Here is a 24,395-nt window from a genome sequence, read left to right as displayed (position 1 = left end):
TAGTGCCAAAGAGACACATTTTGGGGCAGCAATTTTTTCTCCCCCAGACAGTGAACTGTTGAAAACTTTTATAGTCAAGGCAGGGACAAAGTTTGTCTTGGGAGAATGGTGGTTTTCCGCATAGCATGTGATTTCTTGTGTTTGTGCCAAGGGTGTTTCTTTTTTATCTTTTTCTATTTTGTAGGCGGCAACAATAGGCACATGTTAAATATTGATGAGTTTGACCTCCTGGGAGTTAAAGTATATGCACCCTTTTTGAATATAAATGCTATTTGGTTTATATGGTAAGCGCATAGAAATTTAGAGATTAGCATTTTAATGAAGTCTAATCTCAGTATTTTCTGATCCCCCCCTCGCCATTTTGTCAAAAAAAAGTTTGAAAAATGAAATTTTGAGATGACCGCTAATGTTCTTTCATGGAGATGCAAGGTCTGCATGAACATAAAAGCAGCACTGTGTGTAGTAACCTTTCCTAAACCATATGTCAAGCACATTAACGGTGTTTAAATGATCAGTTATTGAAGAAGAGACCGATCCATTCGACCAGTATTTATTAAAGAGCCATGCTTCTGCAGGCAGGTTGGAGGGGGTAGTGTATGTGGCCTTGAGATTACCGCACCTCTAAACTGGAATGTGGCTTTCCTTTTTCCCTTTTAAATTTTTTCTTTTTTTTGTTCAGCGTGGATCTTCCAGCTGCCAAGCCCTTCAGCAGGGACCAGGCATTGGATTCCCGTGGCGGGTACTGAGGTCCTCAGACCCAGAGGCGCTCCAGACGCTTCAGCGGTAGGGGGCGGGGCTGAAGGCCCGGAGGCGGGAGGGGGCGGGGCTGAAAGCGGACAGGGGCGGGGCCTTGTGCGTTCCGCGCGGCCATTGGCGGCGCTGCGTGAGCGCGTTCGGCCCCGCGCGGGCGGGCGCAGCCGCGGCGCGTTCTGCGAAGCGCGGCAGGTGCGCGGCAGGCCTCCCTTTTTTCAGCAGCTCGCTCGCCGCCCGAATCCTCGGGATCCCAGCGCGGCCGGGCCGAGGAGCTGGCATGGCCTGAGCGCCCGCGGCGACGGCGGCGGCGGCGGCAGCAGCATGGGGAACCAGGACGCGAAGCCGAAGAGGAGTGCGGGCGATGCCCCGCACGGAGGCGGCGGCGGCGGCAGCGAGGACGCCGCCGGGCCCCGCGAGGCCGAGGGCACAAAGAAGGCGGGCGGGGGCAAGAAGGCGCCGGGCCGGCACGGCAAGGGGGGCGGCGGTGGGGAGCCGGGCAGGAAGAAGAGCCGGTCGGACCCCAGGGCCTCGGTCTTTTCCAACCTGCGCATCCGGAAGACCCTGTCCAAGGGCAGAGGTGCTGGCGGCTCCCGTGAGGATGTGCTGGACCCCCAGGCCCTGCAGGCCGGCGAGCTGGACAGCGCCCACTCCCTGGTCACCAAAACCCCGGACCTCAGCCTCTCGGCCGACGAGACGGGCCTGTCCGATACGGAGTGTGCCGACCCTTCCGAGGTGACGCGGCCCCGGGGTCCTGGCTCCGCCGGGGTCGGGGGCCCGGCGGTGGCCGAGGATTCGGAGACTGCGGCGGGGGTGCAGGATGGACAAAGGACCAGCTCGGGCTCAGACACAGACCTCTACAGCTTTCACTCGGCCGCGGAGCAGGAGGACTTGCTTTCGGACATCCAGCAGGCAATCCGTCTCCAGCAGATGCAGCAGCAGCTGCTGCAGTCCCCGAGCCCCGAGTCGGCCCCGGCGTCGCCCCCCTCCGCCGTCCCCCCGCCCGGGGCCCTGCCGGGCCTGGACCGACCCCCGCCGGGCCCAGGCGCCGAGGCGGCAACGTCCGCGCCCCCCGACCGGCCCCCGGCTGCAGACCAGCCCGCGGCCGCTATCTTGCCGTCTCCCGGGTCGGCTCCCGGGGAGCGAGGGGCCGCGGACACGGACGAGGAAGGCGAGGAGGACGCTTTCGAGGACGCGCCCCGAGACTCTCCGGGGGCGGAGTGGGGCCCGGCGGCGGGAGAGGCCCCGCGCAGGCCGGGGGCGACGCGCGAGGAGGGCGCGCCGAGGCCCAGCGTCCCCGAGGCCGCCTCCCCGCCCCGCAGCCCGGCGCGCAGCCCGCGCTGCTCCCGGGCCCGCCCGCTCCTGGCGCCCTGCTACGTCAGGACCACCACCCGGCAGCTCAGCTCGCCCGGGCCCTCCCCGGCCCCGTCCCCCAGCCACAGCCCCCGGGTCCAGAGGCGGCCGGAGTCCTCCCTGGACCGGGGGTCCGGAGCCGCTGCGGCCCCCGCCGCCGCTGCCGCCGCCCCGGCCAGGAAGCCCCGCGCGGGCCGCAGCCGCTCGGCCGACTGGACCGCGGAGCTGGGCCGCGCGCCCGGGGCGGGGGTCTCGGCGCACCTGGCGCAGCGTGGGGCCGGCGGTCTTCAGGACGTGTTCGCAGGTGAGCGCCGGACTCGGGGTCCAGGGCGCCTGCCCCTCGGAGACGTTTCCGTTTGTACACAGGGTCTTAAAGGGAACAGCTTAGGCGCCTCTGTCCTAAGGCATCTGGCGCAAGGGCCGCTCTGTCCACTTCTCCAAAATATCCCGGGTCACGCCAGGCAGATCGGCTCCTTTTTTGGCACCGTTTGCAAAGCCATCATTCTCTTTCCTTTCTCCTCCCACAGCATTAAAAATAACGAGATTGTTCACGGTCCTCTGACACATCATCTATTCTAGGACTCCTCTGAGGTACACGCCCATGTGCACGCATGTGACACGTAGTTTCTCTCTCAGCGATCGGCGTGGACGCCGTAGTGAACTTAGGTGGTCACTCCTGGTTGCTGACGCAACCAAATCTGATGCATGCTTTCAGGAAATTAATGCATAGTGATCTAGAATATTAGGCATCATTTACATTTGGTTTCATGGCCCAGCTGGAGACAGTGATGGTGAGCAGGCCAAAAGCACCCGGGATGCTACTACTGGTACCTTTCCAGCGTCCGTATGGACTTGGCAAAGCCGGCTGAACGGTCGGCTCACGGCGGAAAATGTGGAACAGTGCGATGAGTTTATCCTTGCGTAGGTCCCACGCCTTTCCTTAAGTGCCCGCTGGTAGAGTGTCAGCTTGTTTCATGTTTACTAACTTCTCTTAATTTTTAAATGAAATAATTGAGTGTAATAATTTAAGGAGCAGGGGAAAATGAGAATTTATGCAAGTCCCGGTAGGTAGTGATAAGTATTTGAATGATTAAAAATTTCAAATGTAATTTGAAAAGCTTAAAATCTTAGGTTCTGTGGCTTTAATAAATAGGTTATCTATGAAACGGTAGATGATGTTTCTCCAGAGCATGGATGCTTGTTAGTTAGCTAAATGCTGTTCATGTTTGGTACTTACTTGTATTGGCCACATTTTAAATTTCATCCATGGGCTATCTTTTATTTTACGTTTAAAGATTCTTACACTTCAGAGTAGCCTCTCTGATTGATTTTACATGCTTGCTGTCCCTCTTTTACTTCTCCCTTCCCGATATCGTGTAGGTTAAGTTAAAGGAATGTTTATAGTCTAATATCCGTTAGATAAATTGTAAATAAAACAAAAAAGAAACATAAAATCGTCCAAAAGACTGATTTTGAAGGAAGAGGATCGGAAAGTTCTTTAGTTAACTTTTGTGAATTTAATGTTGTTGAGAAATTCAGTATTTCCTCCTTATCTAGGTAACACTCATTTTGTATATTATTTTTCTAGAAATGAAAGTATCACCAAAATTAAGATGATCATTCATTAATATTAATGGTTGTTCTGCTTTAGAATTTCAAGTATATTCATTTCCTTCATTTAACAAATACATATATCTGTGTATACCGGGCAGCCATGTTATGCCGGGCAGTGTGTTAGATGCTAGATGATATAAAGATCATTAAATCATGTCTCTGCCTTTCCAAGGCTCACTGACAAGTGCACATAGAGATGTAGTACTCTGGGTGCATCAAGTGTGCAGTGACTTACCTCCTGGCAAGGGATGAGGAGACAGGAATTCATAGGAGGATTGGTCAGAGTCCTGAAGATCGTGGGACCCTAAATAGGTTGAAGTTTTGTTTCCATTAAGGAAAAAAAGAAAGAAAAGCGTATTCTTGGAGCTAGCATTTCATTTAAATTTGCTAAGTATTTCCAAACTTGAAATTTGGGACTCTTACAGGATTCCTGTTCAAGAGGTACCTGGGTTTTTTTGTTGATATCTCCAAGCAGGATTTCTTACTGTGCAGAGTTAGTTGCTTTAATATGGGCATCACCCACTTTATTTATTTATTTATTTATATATATATTTTTATTGAAGTACAGTTGATTTTCAATGTTATGTTAATTTCTGCTGTACAGCAATGTGACTCAGTTATACACATATATACATTCTTTATTTTTAGTGTTCTTTTCCATTATGGTTTATCACAGGATATTGAATAGAGCTCCCTGTGCTATACAGTAGGACCTTGTTATTTATCCATTTTATTTGTAATAGCTTACATCTGCTAACCCCAACCTCCCACTCCATCTCTCCCCCAACACCCTCCCCCATGGCAACCAGAGAACCATGTTCTCTATGTCTGTGAGTCTTTCTGTTTTGTAGGTAAGTTCATTTGTGTCATATTTTAGATTCCACACATAAGTGATACATATGAGGCATCCCCTACTTTATATGTGATGCTTGGATATAGTTGGTCAGTGACCAGTGGATATTTGTGTTGCAGTTTCTATATATTTATCTCACTCACTTTCTTAAAAAAAAAAAAAAAGGTAGGTTTAACCAAATGTTGTAACTGGTGGGTAAATGGAGGTAAACAAAGAGATGAGAGTTTTCCAAGGTCACACTGTTACCTTCAGAGGCTGAGCCAAAAATAGGAGCTGAGTCTACTGATTTGAGTCTGACTGTTGTTGCTTATTCCTCAGTTTTGGATGTTCAACACTGTAAGACTTCATATGGAGTAAAAACTTTAAAAAATATTATAGAATTTAAGGCCTTCACTTATGAGATTTCCAAATTTCTATTATTAATAAGGTGAATTCCTTTCATTGTTGAACGTGTGGCCTTCTTGGGCTGGATGCAGGGTGATTGCTGGTCAGAGTGAAGCAGGTTTTCTCCAGGCATCTCTCATGGAAGCTTTCCTGCGGTGGTCGAGTGAATCCAGGGTGACACAGGCCTCTGTTCCTCAGGTGTTGTCTGCTTTCTTGTCATTTGGCTTTACATTTGGTTCTTTACCGTCCTCTCCTATTTTATGGGTGTCTTGGAAATTGCTAGAACCCTGGGGAGCCCTAGCATTGTCCTCAGGGAAGTTGTTTTCTGGCCTTAATTTGCATGTCTTTGGATCAATTAATTGCCAGCTGCCTTTGAAGCAGGTGATAGTTATATCTCTAAGCTTCCATGGACAGCTTTTATTTTTAAACCATAGAATGGGGGTTGTCAGCTCTGCAGGAAGGAACAGATGTTTTTCGCTTTTTACTGCCTTCCAAATGTAGGGAGAAAATTCGAGTGAAAAGAGATCTCCATGGCACATGTTTGTGTTTCTTTAGCAGATATAATAACATTTACCAATAATGGGGACCAAGACTTTATCTTGTTTTAGCTATTAAGGAGCTGATGATGTTTTAGGCCACTGCACTGAAATTTCACAGTTCATTTGCTTGAAAAAACATCTTTGTCAGTGTTTAGTGCAAAAATTGCTATGAAATTTAAGAGATTTCTTTGCACATGCTTTCCTTACAGCAGAAGCTTTTGAATAGAATTTTTCAGTTAATTAAAGTGTAGATGTGTGAAATGTTAAATTTGTGATGCTGATTCACTTTTGATAGAAATCTTTCCAAAGTCAATTATGTGCTTATCCTTCTTTTTCTTAAACACATGGCCTAAATGGTTCATCTGTTTTAACTGGCTTAATGTCATCTTTAGACCCATCATGTTGCATCCCGTGAAAACACTGCTGTTGCCCTCAACTGCTGTTGAAGTGTAATAGGCTGGTGACTCCAGTTGGCTGTTGCTGAGGTTTTGTATCTGTGTGGTTTTCTTGACTTTTTCCTTCCTGTCAGCTATTGATTCTTAGAGCTGTCTTTGGTCTCTTCTCCACCCTCACCCCCATTAATTCTAATTTGATTTTTGTGATCAATTTGTTATTGGTTTATGAATCCTGTGATTATGATGTTAGCTATATTTATTGCACTTCTACCAAATGCCAGGCTCTGTGTTGGTGCATTACATAATTATCTCAAATCCTTACAATAGTCTTGAGGTATAGCTATTTATCCTCGTTTTCCCAGTGAGCGAACCATGGTCAGGCAGGTGAAGTAACCTGCCTCGGGGCCTTAAGCAGCCAATGGCCCATCTAGGATCTGTACTTAGAAAACCAAATCTGTTGTTAATGTGAATAAAATAAAATGAAGTGTGTCAGTGAGCTTTTGGAGCACTAGCTAGTCAATAAAGGGCGTGGGCTTTAAAATTTAGATTGCATGACTCTCATTTTGGCTTTTCTAAAGGTTATCTTGATTTTTATATCAAAATAGAAAGAAGACCCTCTCTAGGAGTACAGACTTTCTCATGCTGCTTGTGAAGTTATTAGACTGTGAACTTTTTAGAGTCTGGAGCAGTCTTATATCCAGCAGTAGCATCTGACAGAGTGTAGACGTCCAGTTATTGACCAATAAATGAGTGAGGGTCAGAAATCACCCCTGTTGTGTGTAATGCATCAGTGTTACTGTGACAGGAAAGGGGATTACAAGAATGCCGTCTTGGGCTTCCCTGGTGGCGCAGTGGTTGAGAGTCTGCCTGCCAATGCAAGAGACACGGGTTCGTGCCCCGGTCTGGGAGGATCCCACATGCCGCGGAGCAGCTAGGCCCGTGAGCCATGGCCACTGAGCCTGTGCGTCCTGGAGCCTGTGCCCTGCAATGGGAGAGGCCACAACAGTGAGAGGCCTGCATACTGCAAAAAAAAAAAAAAAAAAAAAAAGAATGCCGTCTTTTCCCCTGTATCTTGCGTTACTGGGCTTCATGTATTTGAATCAGATTTGGCAGCATAAGCTGGGACTGGGAGCACTGTTCTCAACTCATTTTAGTTTGGTCTAAAACATCCTTTCTCATGGTTTCTGTAAGGCTGTGGTTTGGATTGAAGTCATTTACCCCACTGGCCTGGCTTTTCATGCATTTAGGCATTTGGATACAAGCCATGTGTACATGAACTTGAGCAGGTGCATTTAGAGAAGTGTTTCCTTCTGATTCCATTAAAAAGGTGCTGAACACACACCTTGGGTGATGCAGCAGTGGTTCCTCTAACTACTGGTATTCCAGATATATCTGCATCCTAGCTGGCTGTTCAGTTAGGTGACTCTTAAGTAATTTTTTCTCATATGTATGAAGGTGGAGGAATTGTTTCAAGTTAATAATATTACAATTAAATAGTGTATGTAAAGCCCCTACAACTCTGCCTGGTACATAGAAGGCACACAGTTGGTGCTATTTACTTATCTGTCCTGATTTATTGCCTTAATGGACTACATTGTTCAAAGTGGTCCAAACCAAATTTGTCACATCAAAACAAAACAACACTGAAATTGTGTATAAACACTGGGAAGGATGTAATCCGATGCTAGTTGAAAATTAATATTTCTAGTCAATAGGGGTTTTTTTGGCAAATTGTTTATGCATCAGTTTTTTTTCTTTTCTTGCATTTTCTATGATTGTAAGCCTTTTTGTCACTTTATCAGAAATTGTAGTTTTCTTGGGGGTTTGGATAAGGAAAGCATATGATGGAGGATGACTGTGTGATTAGGGGGAGGTGGTCATGTTTAAAGGGGGATGGGGTAGAGGAGGCGCAGTATTTACCCGCCTGGCTTTGCAGCTTCACCTCCCATGGTTTCCTTCAGAAACCCTCTACTTTAGTCAAGTTAATCTGCTTACTGTTCTATGAACATGCATTTCATTCCCCTGACTTTGTGCCTTTGTCTAACAGTTTTCAATCTCCTGTAACACAATTTGTCTCTCTTGACTTAGCATCTGAAAAGGCTGATTGAATTCCCATTTCCTCTTTTGTATCTTTCCCAGCTGGACCTGACTGGTGGTCATCTCTGCATCTCTGTGCTTACTGTCTATATCATATCATGTATACTTCTTGGATTTGGGGATTCTTTAGGTCTTCCTTCTCACTTCCTTCTGCTTTTCCTTTCTCCTTGCCTGCTCACCTGATTCTGTCCATTCATCACCCACTCCTGTCTATCCTCTGCGAGTACCTACTCCGCGCCCACTGTGTGCCAGTCAGTAAGGTGGACACTGAGCACACTGAGACCTTTATGAAACTTGTTCACCATTTTCTCCAAACAGGGGAGTTGATTATCTATTGTAACTAAAACTAGTTGAATTTAAGTTGGAAAATTACTAACATTTTTGGGTGGTGGAAATTAATTATTTTCATTGAGGTATGATTGACTCAGTGGTGAAAGTAGAGTGATACCTTGGTAGAATTTGTGTTGAGAGAACATCTATTCTGATTTTTGTGGATTGATTTTAACATAGCAATGATAATGCAGTAATCTAAGCTTCCAAATATAAATTTTGTTGGTAATGAAAGAAGAGGAAAATTTCATTATTCCCTTCATTCCTGCTTTTGCATTATAAGTAACAACCTGGTGTTAATGAAATTTAGAATTAAGGGACCATTAGGAAGAAACAAATATGTACTGCCTTGTGACTTGATAGTTTTGGATATGATTTGAGTGATTGAAAACTTTCTGAGGCTTTATAAATATTAAATATATAAATACATGGAAAATAAAACTTCTAGTCAATTTGAAATGGTAGTTAGTAAATCGAGGTATTGTAACATCAGAATGATAAGAACAAAAGATAACAGTTATTGGATGCTTAGAAGAGGATGCTGACCATGCCAGAGAAGTGTTGTCTTTTGATACCTGCTCCACTGTGGGAGAGAGAGAGGGAAACCTTTGTATCTTCGTCCCCTTCAAGGATGTACCTGGAGGCGTTGATTGGGTGGGAAAATTACTGCCATTCCTCTGTGCACTGTACCTTGGACCCACTGGAGCTTTTAGTATCTGTTATGCCAGAGCTGCAATGGGCCCAAAATAGTCCTTTTTATTTTCAGGGAGAATAGAATAATTTCTTGAGAAAATTAAGCCTTTGTTGTGTTTTAAAATTATGCTTAAAAATGCTTAAACCCTACTCCTTCTTGTTTCTTTTTATTAAAAAAAATTTTATTAGTAGTAGTATTTTTTTTGGCCATGCTGCACAGCTTGCGGGATGTTAGTTTCCTGGCCAGGGATGGAACGCGGGCCCACAGCAGTGAAAGCCCCGTGTTGTGACCATTGGACCACAAGGGAATTCCCTGGGTCTCTTTTTATACTTCAGGCAGAAGGGTCTCGGTGCTATTGGCCGAAATGTTCATTCGGTTTTTTCTATAAGATGGCTCTGGTAGCACTTAGTTGTCTCTAACTTCATTCAAAACCATTTTGTTAGATTGTATGTGACAGCTGTCATAGCAGCGTGCATTTAAAAAAGTTATCAAAATTGGTGAATTTTTGTGTAGCCATTTTAATATTGAAAATGAAAGAAAAAACAACATTTTTGGCATATTATGCTTTATTATTTCAAGAAAGGTAAAAATGCAATGGAAACACAAAAAAGGATTTGTGCAGTGTATGGAGAAGGTGCTGTGACTGATGGAACGTGTCGAAAGTGGTTTGCAAAGTTTGGTGCTGGAGATTTCTCACTGGATGATGCTCCACGGTTGGGTAGACCAGTTGAAATTGATAGCGATCAAATCAAGACATTAATTGAGAACAATCAACGTTATACCACATGGGAGATAGCTGACATCCTCAGAATATCCAAATCGAGCGTTAAAAATCATTTGCACCAGCTTGGTTATGTTAATCGCTTTGATGTTTGGGTTCCACAGAAGTTAAGTGGGAAAGAAATCCTTCTTGACCGTATTTCCGCATGTGATTCTCTACTTAAACATAATGAAAACGTGCTGTTTTTAAAACAAATTGTGATGGGCAATGAAAAGTGGATGCTGTACAACAATGTGGAATGGAAGAGATCATGGGGCAAGCGAAATGAACCACCAACAACCACACCAAAGGCCAGTCTTCATCCAAAGAAGGCGATGTTGTGTATATGGTGGGATTGGAAGGGAGTCCTTTATTATGAGCTACTTCTGAACGCCGAACGATTAATTCCAACAAGTACTGCTCCCAATTAGACCAACTGAAAGCAGCGCTCGACGAAAAGCTTCCGGAATTTGAACAGAAAACGTGTAATCTTCCATCAGGATAATGCAAGACAACATGTTTCTTTGATGACCAGGCAAAAACTGTTACAGTTTGGCTGGGAAGTTCTGATTCATCTGCTATATTCACAGACACTGCACCTTCAGATTTCCATTTATTTCTTTAACAAGAATTCTTTACAAAATTCTCTTAAGGGAAAAAATTTCAATTCCTTGGAAGACTGTAAAAGGCACCTGGAACGGTTCTTTGCTCAAAAAGAGAAAAAGTTTTGGGAAGGTGGAATTATGAAGTTGCCAGAAAAATGGCAGAAGGTAGTGGAACAAAAAGGTGAATACATTGTTCAATAAAGTTCTTGGTGAAAGTGAAAAATGTGTCTTTTATTTTTACTTAAACACCGAAGGCACTTTTTGGCCAACCCATGATCTAGTGCACATGCATGGAGAAGAATTCTGTGTCATTTAAATTGTGGCTTTATACACACAGAGCAGCACTGCAGCAGGAGTGCAGGCTGAGAAGTCTTTCCTTCGGCCTCCCTTTTTAAGTATCCTACTGGTTTCCTGTAAAACGTGGCGATAATTTCTTACCTCCTCTTAGTGTCCTGATTTCCCAGGTTGTAAAAATGAGTGTAATCCTGGTGGGAAGCTGCTTCCTCCAAGTCTTATCCATCCCAGCAGTTCTATAGGAATGATGGTTCCAGGAGTTATTCTTTTCTCCGGATAATGATACTTTGCATATTTAGAACTTTACTGTTAGAGTGGAAGAAAATCCCTATGTAGGAGGATCCACTTTTACTGTGGAGTAAAGATGCTCTGGGCATCGGTACTAGCTGGTGGTAAGACCTTGGTGGTTTTGATCAGTTGTTAATTGATGCTAAAAGGGATTTGGGTTGGTTGGAAAGCTGTTATCTGATGTGCACTTGGGACCTTGTGTTTTTGTACACCAGGGTAGTGACTGCGGGTATGGTGGGTGGTGGACCTGTTTTATGGAATCTACAGAAGGGAAGGCTGTGTTGTTCGATGTTACGACCCAAGGATTTAGAGTGTATGGAGTCTAAATACACTCCAAATTCTAATAGTGACACCACATCCATTGAGGAAATCCTTAGATTCATTATCTAAGGACAAAAAGAGTCTCCGATTCTTGAATGGGCTATAGGCTTTGCATTTTTCCTCTTAGTTTAAACTTCTCAGTAAAAGTAGTAGTACTAATTCTTATAAATTATTTCAGTATACTTTAATATATTGGTTTTGTCCTCAATTTTCCATACTATTTTATATGCTTACTTAAATAACTTATGAGTGCATGGTATTTCATTTAGAAGTTTGCGTTGACATGAAATTTTCTGAAGAGATAAGACAGATAAAAGGTTTTGAGAGCTTTTAGGTATTTTACTTTTTTAAAAAAAAGTTTTATTGGCCTTAAAGTAGTGCAGTTTGTTCAAGCTCATTAAGAAGCAAATAGGCTAGAAAGGAACTATTTCAGGATTCCAAATAGATGCATTTGAATACCCTGTGGAAAGTTTTGGAAGCCATGAGTCTCTTCATTATTTTATTTTTATTTTTATTTTTTTTTTTGCGGTACCCGGGCCTCTCACTGTTGTGGCCTCTCCCGTTGTGGAGCACAGGCTCCAGACGCGCAGGCTCAGCGGCCATGGCTCACGGGCCCAGCCGCTCCGCGGCATGTGGGATCCTCCCGGACCGGGGCACAAACCCGTGTCCCCTGCATCGGCAGTCGGACCCTCAACCACTGCGCCACCAGGGAAGCCCCTCTCTTCATTATTAACATACAAGTCTTATCTTTGAAAAGAGTAATAAAAACAATGGGGTAACAATAGAGATGGTTTTTGCAAACATGTACTTGTAGATAATTTCCCCCACCCAGCATGTTTCAAAGCTATAGACCAGCACTTGCTGCTTGGAGAGGTGAGGGATGTGGTTTCTCCTTGGGAGGTATTACATTTTGCAGCTACCCAGGATGTTCAGCAATTATTTCTCACTATCCTTGCTGTGCTATTTTGGTTAAACGGCCTTGAGGGTGTAAAATGTTTGGATAGTATCCTGGCAGTTTACTTCAGGATATAGGGTTTGATGTGTCTTTATTTTGTTCTTGGAAAAATTAAAAATGTGTTGACTCCGTTGGATCCAATATATTGTTGGTGGGCGAATAAGGCTGAATAAGAACTGCAGTGATTTAGGTGGAGAGACATTTGTCTCTGGGCTGAAAATGTGATGTAAGTGAAGGGGTGATTCTGGAAGCCTTTTATCTCTGACTTGGATGATTTCTCTAAGGAGCCTCACTTGACTCTAAATTCACAGATCATTTTCATTACCATCTGCTTCGGGATAATAAAAGCTGAGCATGTGGCCTCCTGGCTTCATCACCGCCTAGATCCAGTGGACGACTGTCTGCACCTCTGGCCCCCTCCCTTCTGCATCACGCTTGTCCTACTGAGCTGTCACAGGTCTAGGAGGGCCACTGTGTCTAATGGGTCACTGTACCTACTCTTTCCCTCCTTCTAAATACCTGCCTCCTGGGATTCCCAACCGAGGCTTGGCTGCCCAGCCTTGCCACACTCCTTGGTTTTCTCACCCTTCTCATACTTGAACTTGACCTCAATTAGTCCTTCCATTTTCTCTATTCTTAAATTTCTCTTTGATAAGTCTTCTAATTTGTATTCCCATTGCCTCTACGTTTCCTAGAAAAGATTATCCAACATTGAGATTCTAAAGGTTCTCCCTGTCTTCAGTCTGGCTCTTTTCCAGTAATTCTCTACAAGGCAAGAGAGTCCACTATTTAAAATACAAAGATGAACTGGCCGGTCCCAGAGTAGAAACATTTCAGTGGTTCCCTCTTGCCCTGAGACTAAAGTTCATATGCACTACACATATATATAAAAATACAACATATTATGTATAAATGATTACATATTATATATATACTTAACAATTTTTAAAATTTTTATTTATTTATTTAACCATTTTTTAATCGAACTATAGTTGATTTACAGTGTTGTGTTAGTTTCAGGTGTACAGCAAAGTGATTCAGTCATATATATGTTTCCTTTTTCAGATTATTTTCCATTATAGTTTATTACAAGATACTGAATATAGTTCCCTGTGCTATCCAGTAGGTCTTTGTTTATCTATTTTATATATCATAGTATGCATGTGTTAATCTCAAACTCCTAATTTACCCCTCCCCGTGCTATCACCTTTGGTAACCATAAGTTTGTTTTCTATGTCTGTGAGTCTATTTCTGTTTTGGAAATAAGTTCATTTGTATCATTTTTTTTAGATTCCACATATAAGTGTTATCGTATGATATTTGTCTTTCTCTGTACTTTACTTAGTTTAATCTCTAGATCCATTCCTATTGCTGCATGGCATTATTTCATTCTTTTTAATGGTTGAGTAACATTCCATTGTGTATATGTACCACATCTTCTTTATCCATTCATCTGTCAGTGGACACTTAGGTTGCTTCCATGTCTTGGCTGTTGTAAATAGTGCTGCTATGAACATTGGGGTGCATGTATCCTTTCAAACCACGGTTTTCTTGGGCTGTATGCCCAGGAGTGGGATTGCTGGATCATATGGTAGTTGTATTTTTAGTTTTTTGGGGAACCTCCACAGTGGTTTTCCATAGTGGCTGCACAATTTACATTCCCATTACCAGTGGAGGAGGATTCCCTTTCCTCCACACCCTCTTATATACACACTTTTGTATATTATTATTTACTGTGCTGCAGTTTTTCTCCCCTTGCCTAGTCTCTGTCCCTCCCCTGTCTTGAATGTTCCGAGTCCTTTTTCAGGTAGCTTGTGCTCTCCCTAGTAGTTCTAGGTCTTACTGGCACTCTCTCCCTGGTCTTGAGGACAGAAATGCGCGTTTATTGGTACCCTGAGGGCGTTGTTAGTCCATGCAGAACTCTTCACGTTGTCCTTGGATTTATTTTCTGTATTTTCACTTCCTATTCTGACCTCCCTCATGGATGCAGGGAACTGCTTTTATGTGTTTGATTGATATCCTTAAAATTGTATGTATTTTGTAAAGTGTGTAGTATTTTTGTGTGTATTTAATTTTCTGTTATACAAACAGTCTGAATTGTAGACTTCATTCTTTTGCTTTTTTTTTTTTTTTTTTTTTTTTTAAACTCAGGAGCCTTTGGGAAAAAAATGTACAGATTTTTCCTGGTGAATGTTTATCAGGTGGGTTGTTTCTTACTGCTTTATTTTGTTACAAAGAGTGAGAGTTCCTCTGGGTCGTCCAGCCCCAGGGACACTGTTCATATCTGTTGTATGTGAGTCTTGACCCTGGAGGTGTGTATTGTGACCACGGATGGTCCTTACCTTTGATTTCCGCATCCGCCAGGGTAGACATCTAGATGCCACCACAGACAGCACTGTGATTAGTATTCCCACACGGGTCCTGTGTAAGAACTTCTCTGGAATATATATTCAGGAGTGAGATTGCTAGGTCAAAAAAATGAAAATTTACTTAATTTGTCTGGGTACTGCCAGTTTAGTTTTTTAAATGTTTCTCCCAGTTTATACTCGCTAGCACAGCAAATCAGCATTTATCTGATTTTTGAATTTTTACTAATCCAGTGAGAAAGTGGTATGTCATTGTTTTACTTTTTACTTTGTATTTATCTGCTGGCTAATGCCTTTGAGAAAAACTGTGTGTTTTTAGCTGTTTGGGTTTACCCTTCTGTGAATTGCCTGTTCATATCTTTGTACCTTTTCTATAGGGTTTCCTGATTTTTCTTGTTTGGTCACAGAGGTTCTCTGTATATTCCAGATGCGACTCTATTACCAGTGTTTAGGATGTAATGGAGCATTGCTAAACCCCCTTCTGGTCTTCTTTCCTTACATTATAAGCTCTTGTAAAAGTGATGTTTCTCAGAGTCCCTTGTGGGTTGTGTTTAAGATGTGGTTTAGGTTGGATGAATTCGTGCCACGTCTGGAAGACCTTGACAAGGCCCAGGATTGACCTCTGCTGTTTGCTCTTCCAAGCCAAGCAGAGGCCTGGTGTCCAGGCACCAGTTCCCACAGGCCCTGGTGTGGCCCCGGCGGGCACAGCCCAGTTCTGGGCTGGCAGCAGGGGTGTCCCAGCTGGGAGACCTCCTGACCTGGGACCCAGGCCTTAGATCAGAGAAGAGTGGCCACTGTTTTGGTGGCCTGGTTCTCAGTCAAGGCTCGGTGAGTGGTCTCTACTTTGTCTTCAGCCCTTCCAAGACTCTGTAAGACAAGGAATACCCTGCTGTGAATCTCTTGCTATTTAAACTATTTGGAGTGGATTCAGTTCTATGTAATTGTTGAAATTTTGACATATAGAATCAATTATTTTAAAATAAATTTATTGGGCTTCCCTGGTGGCACAGTGATTGAGAGTCCACCTGCCGATGCAGGGGACACGGGTTCGTGCCCCAGTCCGGGAAGATCCCACATGCCGCGGAGCAGCTGGGCCCGTGAGCCATGGCCACTAAGCCTGCTCGTCCAGAGCCTGTGCTCCGCAACGGGAGAGGCCACAACAGTGAGAGGCCCGTGTACTGCAAAAAAAAAAAAAAAAAAAAAAAAAATATTTATCTCATTTATTTATTTTTGGCTGCGTTGGGTATTTGTTGCTATGCGCGGGCTTTTCATTGTCATAGAGTCTCTTGTTGCGGAGCATGGGCTCTAGGTGCGTGGGCTTCCGTAGTTGTGCACACAGGCTGGAGAGCGCAGGCTCAGTAGTTGTGGCACACGGGCTTAGTTGCTCCGCGGCATGTGGGATCTTCCCGGACCAGGGATCGAACCCATGTCTCCTGCATTGGCAGGCGGAGTCTTAACCACTGTGCCACCAGGGAAGCCCTAGAATCAATTTTTGATGTTATAAATATCTTCCCCTAGCATTGCATCCCTCTTTAAAATTTGTTGTGTCCTTTGCTGAACAGAAGTACTTAATCTTGACATAATCAGATCTATTTTTCATCTGTGGTTTGTGCTGTTTTCTTCTCACTTAAGAAATCCTCTCTTAGGCCGAGGTCACCAACATTCTCTCCTCCCCAGCATTCTGTAGTGTTATCGATTCACCATCTACATTTAAACATCTGCTCTGCCCAGAGTCCTCCTGAGCGTGTGGTGTGACACACATGGCAAAGCAGAGTTTTCGACATCGTCTGCTAAACAGTTTTTACTCACGGATGCTTAATGCCGTCTTTCTGTCATTCCCATACCCTGTCTGAGGGTCTGTCCTCTTCCTTGCATGGGTGTTTTTCTGTCTTCAGTGGGTACCAGACAGCTCTCATAAATGTGCTTTGCAGTATGTCTCATTACCTGGAGGAGAAGTGTCCCCTTTTTCAAAGTTTGAACATTATCAGGACTTAGCCGTCGATGGGCTTATAGTTGTTTATATAAATTTAAATTAAGTGGTTGAGGTTTTTAAAAAGTCCTGATGGTGTTCAATTTATTAAATTTGTAGTTTATATTGAGGACTATTGTCATTTTAATAATGTCATCCAAGACTGTGGAAGACCTCTTCATTTATGCAGATCATGTTTTATGTCCTTTTAATAGAGTTTTGGACTTTTTTTAATGGAGGGTTTGTGTTTTCTTTGCTGAGCTAGTTTCTGGGTGCTTCATATGTTTCATTGCTAATGGGAACGGTATTTTACTTTTGAATTGTTTTTAGTTATTGTTGGGGTAACGAAATGTTTTCATTGTCTTTCAGTTGTACGTATTATGGGATCTCGCTTACGAATATTTTTTAAACCTAAAGGTTAATTAATTAGTCATATCTGTGGTTTATAGCTACGATTCTAACACTAACTCTGATGTGTGGGGTTTTTCCCCACATCACCAAGCAGTTCTCTGGGACACCAGCTGGGTGCCCTACAATTCAACTCAATTCTGACAACACTGCTTACTTGGAGATGGTGTCAGGTCCCTCAGACTAAGGGCTCAGTCCTACAAGGCTGCCCACTCTTCAGATGCCAGTCACAGGTCCAGGTTGTCACCTGGGCTCTGACTGAGCAGCTTATAGGTTCCAGCAGCCCCTTCCTTGGGTTTAATTAATTCTCGACAGCAGCTTATAGAACTCAGAGAAGCATTTCACTCTCCAGATTACCAGTTTATTATAAAAGGATAAAACTCAGGAGGAGTCAGATGGAAGAGATGCACAGGGCAAGGTATGGGGAAAGGGCACGGAGAACCTCGGTGCCGCTCTCCCTGAATCTCCACCCGTTCGCTGACCCAGAAGTTCTCTGAACCCTGTCCCCTTGGGTTTTTATGGAGGCTTATTTACACAGGCTTGACTGATTAAATCATTGGACATTGGTGATTGAATCAGCCTCCAGCTCTGCTCCCCTTTCCTCCCTGGAGGTCAGAGGTGGGACTGAAGGTTCCAACACTAATGACAGAGTTGGTTCCCCTGACAACCAGCCCCCATCCTTAGGTGCTTCCAGAAGTCACTGCATTAACATAAACTCAGTGTACTTGAAAGGGGCTGTTATGAATATCAATACACCTTTTTTGCTCCAATCATTTAGGAAAGTCCAAGGGTTTTATTTTTTTTTTGTCCTTTATTTTTTTTTTTTAGAGCTAGAAGACATTTTCTATTTTTTATTAACTTTAATTTTCATGAATAAAAGCAGTTTCCTGTCTTGCCCCTTCTGATCCTTTGATTACTCCCCTTTCAACAGAGGCAACCATTCACAATTTGTGTAGCAGTTTTCTTTGGCATTTGCCTAATTATTTCTAAAATATCTCCATTTTAGATTTCCAACTCCCCATCACGATAGATGGGGTTTTAGTTTTCTCACATCTACCTCTCTTATTACCTCCTGTGTTCCCAATTGCGTAACAGAGATCACAGATTTTTATAAAATAAAAAGTTAATATTTAGATTCTTAGGACTATGCAAATAGTAGTCACTGCAAAGTCATATCGTGTACTATGTCCAAATGTCCTTTCTTATATCATGCTTTCTGTTTCCTGGAGTTAACAATTATTATTTTTTCATTTTCCTACTTTTCTAGGAGAATTTTTCAGATGCTTCAAAATTTTTGACTTAAATCTATCTTTAATATTCCCTATAAACTCTAAGAGATAAATTTATTTTTTCCCCTGGAGGCCGCATTTCCAGAGGACTCAGGCCCCCTGCTCCAATCTACATTGGTTGTTCTCAATCTTGCTGATCACCTGTCATTCCTGGACTTCCTTTCACATCCTCTGTTTCCCCTGGACCCCTGTAAGTTTCTCTTTTTTTGGTTTTCTCCCTGTTTGCTGTATATCCTCTAGGACCTTAACTAGAGGTGAATACACCGTGCAAATATTTGAGCCCTTTTATATCTAAAAATGTCTTTATTTCACCTTCATAACTACTGGAAATTTGGATGTCTAATTATAGGCTAGAAATCATTCTAAGCTCAGATAGTTCTAAAGTAAATTTTATTCATGTATAGTTTATATACAACAACATGCACCATTTTCAGTGTACAGTTTAATAAATTTGGAAAATGTATAAACCCATACATAATCTTCCACCTCAATCAGAAAACAGAATATTTCTATCACCTCCAAAAGTTCCCTCAAGCTCCTTGGCTGTCAGTCTTCCCTACTTTACCCCACCACTGGCAACCAATGATGTTGACTTTTTTCACTCATAATATTTTTGAGGAAATGCCAAGGGTTTTAGAAGCTCTGTGCCAGAAATTGGACAAAGACCAAATACATATTTCTTATTATAAATCACAATATCGCAATAGTCATGGGATTTTAAAGGCAGTCCTTTTATCTTTGTTTACAGCAAAATAATTGAAACAATCATAGAACATAGTGTACATTGTGTGGATTGTTTTGAAATTACTGTGACTCTTTGGGCTTACATATTATCAGTCTTTGTGAATCTGTGCTCTTTTGGGGAAGGTATAATCCTAAAATCCAGAAACATTAATCTAATTTAGTAGGTTGTGTTTCACACTCAACATTAATAAAAATGTCTAATTTAAAAAAATACTTCAAAAATGTCATTTAAACCACTGTAAATTTTATCCAAACAGAAACCCCCACATTCCTTGGTTTCCACTCCCTGCTTCTGCTGGTTTGCCTCCTTCGTTTCGGGCTGGCTTTTGTTACCTTCTCCTGGTCCTCTTCTTGCCCCCGGACCCTTGCTAAGTACATGCTGCTTCCCCTGGGCTTCAGTCCATCTGAACATTCATCTTCAGGAACCCTTTCCCTGAATGTGGATGACTGCACGGTTCAGGTCTCTCTGAGAATTTCAGACGCAGATTTCCTGTTGCCTTGAAAAAATTTTGACATGGGCTGTGGGAGGCGGTCCACGCTGAGCTTCTCTGTCCTCCAAAGCCACCCTGCTCCCTTGTTCATTGCCTGCCTGGTGGGTGGTAACAGCATCTGCGCAGCCATCTACCCAGTCTCCTCAGCCAGAAGTCTGGGAGGTGTAAAGTTAGCAAGTTCCTCACATTTCCTCCTCAGACTCTCCAGTCACTAACCCCTGTTAAAATATACCTCCAAAATTAAAAAAAAAAAAAACTCATCCCCTTCTTTCCAGGAGAGTTCTTAATGCTCTTCTCAGAATTATTCTATGGCTCTTCATTGACCAGGACAGATTTTAAGCCTGAGATTGATGTTGAAGAAGAAGATCGAACGTGTCTGGGACGGAGGAGCTAGATTTGCTAACACTGTGTGTGATTCGCTCAGCATTAGGGAGGCGTCCCTCAAAGAAGGTCCAGCTTTGGAACCGCTGGTCTTGGGTGGGGCGATTTCACTATTTACTGGAGATGTTCAGAGGCTGGTTGAAGATCTACTGATGTGACCACAACCCTGGAGAGACTGAACTTGACCACTGACTTTCCTTCCAGCTACAAGAGTCAGTGATGTTTGACTTCAAAAGCTTAGAGCAGCTGCGATGGTCTGTGTGTCTCGTTCCTTTTATTTGGGGCTGCTTTAAATATGTAAAAAAGTCTTCAGCCAGAGGTATTTTCAAGCTGCCATTTATTAGACTCACTTTTACGGATTTAACATAATAGACTGAAATTAATTTTTAAAGCATTTTTCCTTTTGACATTTCCATATTTTTTTCCTTTGAAGTTTGATTTGTTTCATGATCTTTGAAGAAATTACCAGAGAAATCCATAATCTAACATAGGTCCTGAAAAGGGGTTGGTTGTCACTGTCACATATGTCCCATGATATTACTTGGGTGATTTTATTAGATTCATTTGATTAAATTTCTCAGCTTGTTCTTGTCATATTTCAGTCCTTGATCAACTGAAGTTGCCTAGTTTCTTTTTTCTCTCCCCCCCCGAAAAACCTTGATGGATGCCAAAACTGAGCATTAAATTTATATCAATTTGAGTAGACTGTGCAGCGACTGTCGTCAGAGTTCTCTACACCGAGTCACTTTTGAATGCTGTGTCTCTGTGTGATGTTTTACTGTAGTTGAAGCTGAGCATATTTTTTACTGCTATTCTCCATACTCTCAGTGTCAGGTAACCAAGATGCATCACACATGAGTCCCAGGTCACCACACAGAGCAGTCAACTTCTTCAAAACGGATGTGAAGACGCATTACAGGCACTTACTGTTAAGGACTCAGATAGGCCATCAGCAAATCTGTACCCAGTCTGTAGAGTTTTATAAAGTTTAAAATATCTTGTCTCCCTTCCTTCCCTGGAGTTCAGAGCCTGAGGACGGGCGTCTTCCTGTGAGAGCGTCTAGACCAGCCCTGGCTGTGGGCTTGGTGGGCTCTGAGCCTGGGGTGCAGGGAGCTTGCGCCCGTATGCGGAGCCCTTGGTGAGCTGTGGTGTCGTCTCTGGGGGTGGGCCCAGATGGGTCCTTGCACCTCCTGTGACACGTCCAGCCATTTGACCACATGCCGGCCTTCTTTCCTCGAGAAAGTTCTAGATGTTAATACTCCTGAGACCCCTTCAGTCACTGTGAAACTTGTAGCCTTGTGGATCTGGCACTAGACATGTTAATTTCCACTCGATTGTACTTGACCGTGTCTCTATTTTCCTATTTATCCCGCAGAGGTCATCAGTATATGATGATCCATACATAATATGTGATCTCTCTCTGCTCACTTCATCATACACTTAAGCAATTATCATTAATGTCTAACTGTGGACTTGCTGGTCCACAACCTCATTTCCTCTTATTATTTCAACTGCTAGATAATATAGGATTTCAGGAGAAATTTATTAGATATGTCTGAGCTATAAAGTCAGACAAAAGTTTAACATAATGAGACTTCTGTTTAACTCTTATTTTGCATAAGATATGTGGCCTGTAGAAACAAAAACTTATGTTGATGCCTTTCAGAATATAGCAATTACGTTGTTCATCCTTCAGCCATTAAAGCATCAACAAAAGGAAAAAAATACCCATTATATGTTTCTAGGCTGTTAAGATATAAATTAAAAACATGATTATAAATTAGTGATATTATGGGACATAGAATAATATAAAAACTCACACCTAGCCATCCCCCGTGTATAACCTGGGATGTTACTCAAATATTTGGGCCTTGATTTCTTTTCAGGCAAAATTGGAGGATTGAGGCAAATAATCACTAAGGTTTCTTCTGGCTCCAAAATGCTGAAAATTAAGTGGTGGGTTGTCACTGAGTTATTCAGTCCTAGTAATGACAAAAAGTACAATAAAAACAAAAGTTACATGCATTATCCAGGCTAGGGGAAAAAAGTCTCCTGCTGTCTCCACGTATTAAAAGTTACTCTTCCGGTTTAGATGCTTTATTTTCTCCAGTAGATGGAGAAGGAGCCAGAGGCTTTCTCTGCTCTGTGTCATCACGATTACTCTATGTCTTTTCTGCAAGGGTGTCCTGCCTACATTGTCCTGTTTTATTGCTATTGAGGACAAGGTGCATGTTTTCCTCGTGATGAAATTCTTAATGGACCAGGACATTCTCTGGCAAATGATAGACTCCTAAGTGCTTGGTTGTATCTTGTCTTTGCTGCCAACAACCCCCACCCCCTGCCGCCATTTCCACTGAGGATGTTTGGTTAAGAGAGCATGTTCTAAATAGAGTGCATGTAAAGTATTTCTTCTAGAGCTTTGGTCATTGTGACTAGCTCGTGAGCCCTTGCAGGGCACAGACCTCGTGGTCTCTGTCTTTTATATCTTAGCACAGAATATTGGTCAGGAGCCTTTCCCAGAATTGCTGGCCCACCCAGAAGTGGAAGACGCCTGGAATAAAAATTAGGAGAGCAGAGCGTGCGTCCAGTTCTGGCACTGCCACTTTCTGGTCTTAGGACATCAGGCAGATTCTAGAACCTTTTCGTTCTTCAGTTGGTTTCTTTGAAATCACGGGGATAAATCCTTGCTCTGCTTTTCAAAGCTGACAGTAGATATAGATGTGCCTTTTACATGGTATAGTTATATCCAAGTAAAAGGTTTTCTGCTTTTTATAGTGTCACTGCTCACCCACCCGAGAACTCCAGTGCAGAGACTGATGATTTTACTTCATTGTGTGAGAAGATTTGTTGTGATGCTAAATAGTCCTTTAGGACTGTCCCCTGGCTGTTGTTTCCATGTTTAGCCCTGTGATATTTGCTTAGCAATGCAAGAGGAGTATTTATAGCTACAGTCAGCTCTTTGTATCCACGCGTTCTCTGCATCCACCAATTCAACCAACTGCAGGTTGAAAAAATATATATATTTTAATTCCAGAATGTTCCAAAAAGCAAAACTTGAACTTGCTGGGCACCGGCAACTGTTTACATAGCATTTACATTGTATTTACAACTATTTACATAGCATGTACATGGTGTTCGGTATTAAGTAATGTAGAGATGATTTAAAGGGAGGATGTGTGTAGGTTATATGCAAATACTAGGCCCTTTAATATAAGGGACTTGTGCATCTGCAGATTTTGGTACCGAGGGTGTCCTGGAACCAACCCCGTGGGGATACTGTAGTATGAGTGCAAAGCGGCTCCACATGCTGAAGTTTTCTAAGTGTGTAAGCACATATGGGAGGAGGGAGAGACGATTAGTTCAGAAATAATCAGAGCATTGTGGTTAGTAAGTTCCTTGACTGTCATTGGATGAATGTTATTTCATTTAGCAAGTCGGTTTTTGGCAAATAGATTTAGAGCTGCTTTGTATACAGTAAGAGCTCAGTAAATATAGTTGATTAAATAACAAATGAAAATACAAAATAAAATGAAGTTTAAGTAGCTGAGCACTTAGAAAAGTTATGCTTATTCATATTCTAGGGCCAGTATTTTCATTTGTTGGTGTGGTCAACACATCCTGTCTAGAAACAGGTGCTGTGACCCAGGACAGAGTGAGGGGACCAGGAGTTGGGGGCACCCCAACTGTGTGTCACATGGGGTAGGAGGTGGGGTGGGGAGGGGGGTGCTGGAGGGACCCTGGAGCCTGTGTTTCCTGGTCACAGGGGCTGGTTTGTACGATGAAGAAGGAGGGGTGGGTCCAGAAGCTTTAGGTCAGCCCGTTCTCCCCAGTTAAGGTACAAGGCCTCTGATGTCTGTTGGGGCCAGTGTGTCCCAAATAAATCCCCAGCCATCAGTGCAAGAAGCAAAACAGAAGGTCGTGTCTCTGTCCGTTCCACCTGCTCTGGTCAAATTACATCTGTTGGTCAGAAGGGGAGTTCAGTTCACTCCAGCTTGTGTGCAGGTCATAGAAAAAAAAAAAACTTGTCATATTCCTACTGCAGTGATTTGACTCTTTAATAAGTGAAGTCGTGTCTGCTATTTTTGCAGAATCAGGAGCATACCTTGTTAAGCTGTGTAATCTTGAGTATTTCACATAATATTTTTGACATACTGTTCCATGTCATTAAACCTTTTTAATAACATGATTGAAGATATTAATTGTTAAAGTTTGGTCATACATAAAGCAGAGGTGTGATGAAGTCCCATGGGACCACCACCTACCTCCCATAATTATCAGCATTATTTACCCTGTAATAGCTTCATCACCTCCACCCCTCACCACCCTTTTTTTTTTTTTTCTTAGATGTTGGGGGTAGGAGTTTATTAATTTATTTATTTTTGCTGTGTTGGGTCTTCGTTTCTGTGCGAGGGCTTTCTCTAGTTGTGGCAAGTGGGGGCCACTCTTCATCGCGTTGCCCGGGCCTCTCACTATCGCGGCCTCCCTTGTTGAGGAGCACAGGCTCCAGATGCGCAG

At 43.1% G+C, this 24,395-nt stretch overlaps 1 protein-coding gene across 1 annotated transcript in view; it reads left to right on the top strand.

Moving 5' to 3' along the window:
• Positions 1-1,074: 1,074 nt before the first annotated feature.
• LOC132488463 (formin-2-like) overlaps positions 1,075-24,395 on the top strand; it is a 328,380-nt gene continuing 305,059 nt past the window's right edge. The window contains exons 1-2 of the mRNA XM_060096653.1: positions 1,075-2,656; positions 2,880-3,024. Coding sequence (XP_059952636.1) covers positions 1,075-2,656; positions 2,880-3,024 — 1,727 coding nt within the window. The remainder of the gene's footprint in view (positions 2,657-2,879; positions 3,025-24,395) is intronic.

This window comes from Mesoplodon densirostris, chromosome 1, assembly GCF_025265405.1.
Source record: "Mesoplodon densirostris isolate mMesDen1 chromosome 1, mMesDen1 primary haplotype, whole genome shotgun sequence".
In the NCBI taxonomy this organism is placed as follows: Eukaryota; Metazoa; Chordata; class Mammalia; order Artiodactyla; family Ziphiidae; genus Mesoplodon; species Mesoplodon densirostris.
The sequence above is the reverse complement of the archived record's forward strand: the minus strand, read 5'-3'. Positions and strand labels throughout refer to the sequence as shown.